This window comes from Labeo rohita, chromosome 18 (assembly GCF_022985175.1).
Source record: "Labeo rohita strain BAU-BD-2019 chromosome 18, IGBB_LRoh.1.0, whole genome shotgun sequence".
Taxonomy (NCBI): domain Eukaryota; kingdom Metazoa; phylum Chordata; class Actinopteri; order Cypriniformes; family Cyprinidae; genus Labeo; species Labeo rohita.
In genome coordinates, this window is record NC_066886.1 from 21,758,021 (window position 1) to 21,765,569 (window position 7,549).

Consider the following 7,549-nt stretch of genomic DNA (forward strand, 5'->3'; position numbering starts at 1 on the left):
CTGAAAAAATGTAAATTAATAAAATCAGATAACACAATGTGCATTTTGTGTTGCTAATGGAAATACATAGAAACATTTACTAGTTCTGTTTTTATAGCACAAAATATAAAATATTTACAGGTGTCCCAGAATCCCAGTAAAACAGATTTATCTGTAAGGTAAATGTATCCTATGACTTATATACAGGTATTTGAATATTTACATATTTAATTGCCAATATTTTGCAGCACTGTGAATGCAAAGTGACTGATTACACTCAATTAGCCTATAGGTTTTAATGAAAAGCAAAGATGTGTGAAATGAAATTCATGGAATTATTGAATAATAACCTGTAACAATCTGGTTCTGTTCTGTTTTCATTTTCATGGACTTTTAGTTTGTAATTCGTTGTTCCTCTGTTTGGTCTATGTTTCCTTTTTCTAGATTGTTTTCATAGTTATCCAGAGTTTGTTTCCAGAGTTACCTGGTTAGTCCCTGTGCCTTGTTTTAACCCCCATTACAGTTTATATCTTGCCTTCAGTTTGTACCGTTTCTTGTCTTGTGTTAAGTTTTTCTGCCTTCTTTCCTCAAACCTTTAATTTTATCTTTTTACTTAAAAAGAATAAAAATAAAAAATACACAAAAGAGACTAAATTAAATTAACCAACCTCAAAACTGTTCCAGCTAACTAAATCTCACAAATGTTATGCAGATGAAATGAAAAAATGAAAATAAATAAATTAATAAAAATTGTGTATCCAGACTTTTAAAAACTTAGGAGGCGTCATCTTACCCTATCAATTTTTCTAGTTATGCCAAGTTCTAAAATATTTTCCCAGGTAGAATCTTGATCTTTATCCAGTAAATCAGAAACAACAGAAAAAACTCATGTGGCCTTTGATTATTGTTGTTTACAGTGAAGTCAAAAAGGTTGAGAACCACTGCTTTTAAAGTAGGCATACATACATACTTTGTGGAACAATAAGATCTTCATCACTGTCCACTAAACAATTACAAACCAAGCTTATGTTTTGTCAGGAAACACAGACAATTTAAGGGTTTCTTCTAAGTATAATACGCCACTAGTAATTATCAGCTACCATCCGCTAGAGTGAGTGCTTTTTCCATGTTTTTCAGAAACAAAGGTGACAACATCTTAGTAATTAGTAGTGAATTAGATCAAATTCCATAGATATTTCAGAGTGACAATTACCCTAAGGGTGGCAGAGACTTTAGAATCGAATTAGCAATCTAATACTTAACAGAATTTTGCCTGGCACATGCTTCAAAGATTCTAGGTTAGAACGCAACCGTGAAGGGTCACCCATAATCCAAATTTAGTGCTTCAGTGTAGCTTTACTGTAAGAGCTTCTGTTTGATTTCTCTGTGGCACTGCCATGGTGAATCACAGACTTGGCTATAATATATGCCGTCTGCTTCGCTTCTGGCACAGCAGTAGTGAATCCTCTAAGCAGACAAATACATCCTCATACCCTCCAGATGACTTCTCCATCAAAGTGTAATATAAGTGTAAATAAAACAGCTCTCAGAAACTGTTGTGTTTGTACAGCACACAGAGAATACATCTGTACTGTAACTAAACCACACTGTTTACACTTCCATCTTAAATGTCTTTGATCAGGCTTCTGAACTTTTGATTTTGAAAGTCAGCAATATAGTCTCAATGTTTACGCAAGGCTTTAAATACTTTATAGACACAACAACAGTATCCACAGACTTTTTTGTTCTTATGAAAATATGCATCTCCAGATGCTCTTTTCTTTGGTTTGGCACTCTGGCTGAAGTTTGACAGGAATACATGACAAGGCGTCCGCAATTACATTTTATTTACAAGTTTCACAGTGCACTTCTAATGTTGCCTAGTTGGGACATCAGATTTCTGCATCTGCCATGGTCTTAATTTGTTTGCATGTTTGCTTGTGCTGAATTTTCAAACCTGTCCTCACCTTAATGAATACTAATAAAGAAGATAAACTGTTGCACAAAATATTTTAAGGATTGGTACAAAACGGTTAGTTCATGGGTTGAGTGCTTTGAAATGCATTTAAGGAATGTGTTATATGTATTTATATTGCAACTGACCCAAAGCACTGATCACTGATTAAAAATAACTTGGTAGTTCTATTGCTTGATCGCTAACTGTTTAACATGAGTAAATGTAATCAACTGTTAAACAGATGGAACAAACTGAAAAAAGGAACAGAAAATGTGAAGATTCATGCCAGTTTAGCAACATCCATATCTTTCAAGAGTGCACAAAATGGGGTAATACTCAAAAGAAAGAAAGAAAGAAAAGAAAAGAAAATGCACATTCACATCGAAATTAAAGCACCATTAAAGTCAGATACCAGTGAGTGGCTCTAAAAGGTTAATGCTCTCTTGCATTTGAAAATAATGCACCACATAAATTATACCCTACCCTAATAAGTTTGCTGTATATAAGAAAAGCCATACATATGGAGCTGGTTATGTGAAGAAAGTAGGTTAGAACATAGTAAAAAGTTTGTTTTGTTTTGTTTTGTTGTTTTGTTTTTTTTGGTGACAAAGGTGAAAAAGTTAAGGACAGTGTCACACAGCCACAGAGCTTTGTAGAAAAATCGGCATAACTTATAGTTGTATCTGAATATTTAGTTAGTATTAAAATGCCTTCTTTATAATAAATATTTTTTAATAATTAAATAATTAATAATTTATAATAAATAATTTGTATTCTATTATATTGGTTAGTTGTACTGTAATGTCTAATATTGATTTATTGTTTTGTATTTCTACAGAATTGTTTGTATTTTATTTTGTTTTATTTGTACCTGTTTGTAGTGCTTTCGGTATTAGAAAAGCACATAATAAATAAAATGTATTTAATGCATTTTATGTATTTAAAATGTTCAAAAACAATGCGGTTATATATTACTGTATACTGCTTCATCTTAGATTTTTTTATAAAATATCTGACCAACTGTATAACATGCTTAGAAACACACAAAACGTATTTATCAAATACTTTTAATATCTAAAAGTATATCTATTACAACTGCATATTGTTTAACGTTTAGTTGACATCAACAAGACGTGCAAAGCTGGACTGAGTTTTTAGGCTTTCACTAACACCTGTCAAACTGTCTGTTGTACACTGCTGTCTGTTGTGTTGTTTCGTTTTAAGTGGAACATGACAGAAAGCAATGTCAGTCAGCAACAGGAACATGAAGGTAAATAAGAAATGAGTCTGTTGCATTCAGAGTTATTTGCACATATCTCAAAACCTAAGATAAATAACAATCTCAATCTTGTGTTAAAACAACTGACAGATTTATATTAGTGCTGATGTTTCAGTCATGGAGGTTTGACATGTTCAAAGATGTAAAAGGCACAACAGGCCAGACAATCCCTGATTTTTTCCATCCTTTGATGTTTTGGAAAAACTGTTTATAAAAGTCTATCAGCAACCATAGATTGGTTAAGCATGTTGTGCTGATCTGAAATGAAACACTCATGACCACATGGCTTATCATGTGTTCAGTAAGGAGGTGTCACCGCTGTTGTAGCTTGCAGGTCCTGTTATGTACTTTTCCACATCTCTACGTCCTCACACATAGTGTCACTTTAGAACATTTATCTGGGACATCCTGAGTAGATAACACATCCATGTCATATAAAATTTTCAAATATTCATCTGACTGATGTGTTTTTTGATGTAAATTTACATTTCAGCCCATGATAATTTAATAGAAGTTGTAGAGAACCGTTCAGATTGTTCTAGCATGTGGTGAGTTGTAAAACCATCAGTGCAAAGAATTAGAAATTAGTTACATGTCAAAAAATCACCATCATACATGATCATAACCATCTTATTTCAACATTCTTCTAAAGACTGCAGAAAATTAGACAAACATTTACTCTATTTTTGTTTCCAATTTCACTTTTGATTGTCAGTTGTTTCCTATAGGCTGCGCATCCTATGTGTTACACTATAGGGTAGTTTGTACTATTTGTACTGTTTTGGGATGTTATACATTTTTGAACTATACTTCAATTTGTAACAAACAAATATGTGAATATTTGCAAGAATAAAAAAAAAAACACTAGTAACAGATGTACAGTAAAATAGGTGACAAGCATTAATATAAATGCCACATAAAAAAGCCTTTAAATTAGGGACATGGACATCAGCAGTTCTGCGTTAAGTTAATTATGTATCTAATTTTAGATTTACTTTAGATTTTAATTTATCTGGGATGCCATTTAAAGGCAGTTAAATACTGAAACGCATTAAGTATGCAGCCAGTACTTTCAGAGCAGTGTGTATCTTAATAAATAATAAGGACAAGGCAACAAATATTATTTAAAAACAAAAAAAAAAAAAAAAAAAAAAAAAAAAAAAAAAAAAAAAAACAGAGAGTAACAACTTTGAGCATTTCTCCAACCAGTGCCTAAATTAAATATCTTGGTCAGCACACCATGTTTCTAAGCCATGTGCAGTATGCGTAACGGACTCACCAGGTGTCTCTGGAAATTTGCGGTCGATGATATAAATGGGCATCACCAACCGGTCAAATATCCATCAAATCCGTGAGAAAGATGTCCTCCTTCCAGATCGATGACTTTTAAGAGTATTCTGGGTTCGCAGGATATCAATAACAAATCATTAAGCGCTCTCAGTTCCCTTGGCTACCTGTTAACGTCGCGATAACGGGGTGTCCTTGTGTCACATAGCTATTACTGGTGCGCATAAGAAAACACCTGGAAAACGCTTTAGGTTTAATTCAGCGAAACGAACGATGTGAGACAACAGCGAAGTACTTAAGTTCAGCCGGTGTCTAATGTTGCCTCCCACGAAAGGCGGTGTTTAGGAGTGACTGAGGCTGGCAGCAATGCCAGCGCGGAGTCGAGCGCGCAAGTGTGCACTGATCTCGCACCAGTAAAGGATCAGCGCGTAACTCTGTGCTCTACTTAGATGCGTAAATTTCAGGTACTTATACACTTTTTCTGCATTCTGTAGGGCTTTGCTTACTGTGAGAGTTTTACAAAGACATTAAGGGCTTCCGACAGTAATTTTCGGAGAACAATCCTTGATGTAATTCTCGCGCAAAATGTTCTGTTGGCTCCTCTAGATACAGTTAGAGCATAACCATCAACTGTCTTCAGTGCAGTTTAAACCATTAAAGTTTTTTTGTGTGTGTGTGATTCTTTTTTATTATATCCACAAGCGCTCGAATAGCGTACTGTTGCTATAGCAACCTCTTCAGGTGATTTTTGTTCCTGCCCATTAATTTAACTTTTGTGTTCTTTAAATGTTGTTTGAAAGCTTTAAATAGGAGTTAAATGTTTTAACTCCAAACCACATCATTCATATAATTTATCTATTTATAAAGGTCTGCACGATGTCCACACTGATGATTGCAGGCAAATGAAAACATTTGACAACAAGGATCTTGGAGAAAGTTTTAATTTTTTACTTTTACTGCCTTCTCATATTTAAAGAGCAACTGATCATGAAACTTGTTTGTCTTGCTTTACCCTAATGTTTCATATTTTCTGAAAAAAAAAAAAAAAAAAAAAAAAAAAAAACGTGATATATATTGTAATTTGATTTATATTTGCAATTAATAATTTAAGTGTTTCGCATTTCTTTGTGTTTTCACATGTTGGAAAGGAATTGCTCGTGCTATTACAGACCATTTAACAGCAGAAGGTCAATACAGCACAAACCTGTGAGGTCAGTGACATACCACGAGGCAGTGAAACTATAGGGCAATTTGACACCACTACTCTCTATGCAGCAGACTATGCATGGTCACCGTCCTTTTAAACATGTTTTAGGCCTATGTGAGATTAAGTATGTTTCGGTATGATTCGTTACAGCAGCAATCCTTTTAAACATGAATTCCTAAGTGGTTAAAAGTTTTAATTTAAGTTCTTTTCCAAGTCCTCTGTGTTCTAATTGTTTTTATGTTTCATACTAAATCAATTAGATCAGTGTACGCAAAGAAAAAAACAAACAAGCAGATAGAATCACTGTGTCCAAATTTTTATTTAAACAAAGGGACTTTGGAAAACAGTCTGTTCCACTGCAGCACAGTTCAGATTACCATGTGCAGTCACTCTGTTGTATTGTGCAATCAGGGGTTCATCAAGGAACCAACTTTTCTTCTATCGTCACTGAGAGCCCAGTGCACTTAATATAATGACGCACACCAGGACAGGATGTGTTTGGTGACTCCAGAGGTTATTTGAGATCTGAAATATTGTAGTGGTGTAATACATTTATTAGGAGTAATGAGGACCACTCTTATGTGGTTTGTTATCTGACTGTCCAAAGGGAATAAAAAAGACTGCAGACCAGTTGGAAGGTGGTAGTTCAGCGAAGACCCCCTTCTGTTAAGACTCAGCCAATAATTTCCCTTAAGCCATCATCAGATTTATTTCCTTTTCTGTAGAATGTTTATTTCCTTTTCTCTTTCACCACATCCACCTTTCACATTAACTTTATCTGTTCTTTATTTTCTTTTCTGATATCCATCCATCTGTTTTGTGCACAATAAAATTTGCGGACTCTCTGAGATTCTGTCACTCCGACAGTGCAGGCCTTGCTTTAGGGAGTTCCACGATCAGGTCATCTCCTTGCTTCCTGCTAGATGGTCTGTTTGGTATTAGTGTGCTGGCACAAGCCCATCATTTCTCAGCATTTTTCCATTTCTCCTGAAATTACTATTGGCATTTACTAAAATGCATGCCAACACCAAATAAATGCTGTGTCCTTAACAGCAGCTCAGTCTTTCAACCGAAAACCACAATTGCATGGATTGGACCACAGATTTGCATGAACAGACATGAGTTTATTTCATTTAAAACAGTTTCGGTGAAGACAATTATTTTTTAGGAAGAATTCTTTGTGTTGAGGAAAATAAGATTTATTAGAATATATTTAGATTGAATTGCCTTTGTTTTAAATGAAGATAAGTCATAATAGCAGCAATTCAGACTGAATAATTTCAGTCAGTTAGCCTGCAGGTTTGAATGCATAGATGTCTGACATGTACATGTAACTCCTGGAATTACTGAATAATTATCCTGTGAGTATTACAATAAAAAAAAGAAAAAAAAAAGAAAAAAACACAGATGACTTTTTTTCCAGAGATGCAAAATTAATCTCAAAGCTCTTTTTACTGGCTAAATCTTAAGAAGTGCATTGCAGTTTATTCATTGAGGTTTGCATCTATGGGGGGGGAATTAAAGTTGGGCAGTCATATTATTCTCTATATATTACAGGTAGAGCTGTACAGTATATAGATAAAGATATATTTGTGAACATACTTTACTAACGCTCTCAGCAAATTTCCTCTCTAAAGTGTTCAATGAATAATTGCTGTTAGCATATGTCTGTTTCAGAGCAGTGTGTGCGTGTATGTAACTGTGTGAAAGGTGAATAAATTACAGTTTTATGTCTCTGTTTTAAATGCAGATGCTGATGGTTTTTTGTTTGTTTTGTTCTGTTTTTTACATTTAGAAACACATTCAATGTTTTTATTGCAGGACTGAATTAGCATTAAGT

General features: G+C 34.1%; 1 protein-coding gene across 2 annotated transcripts in view; it reads right to left on the reverse strand.

The window, feature by feature from the left end:
• Positions 1–4,864, reverse strand: part of LOC127180817 (neprilysin) — a 38,572-nt gene extending 33,708 nt beyond the window's left edge. Inside the window, exon 1 of one of the 2 annotated variants that reach the window (XM_051135122.1) lies at positions 4,495–4,864. In XM_051135122.1, the coding sequence (XP_050991079.1) occupies positions 4,495–4,537 (43 nt within the window). In that variant the 5' untranslated portion in view covers positions 4,538–4,864. The remainder of the gene's footprint in view (positions 1–4,494) is intronic. The other variant, XM_051135121.1, reaches the window with a different exon arrangement.
• Positions 4,865–7,549: the final 2,685 nt, after the last annotated feature.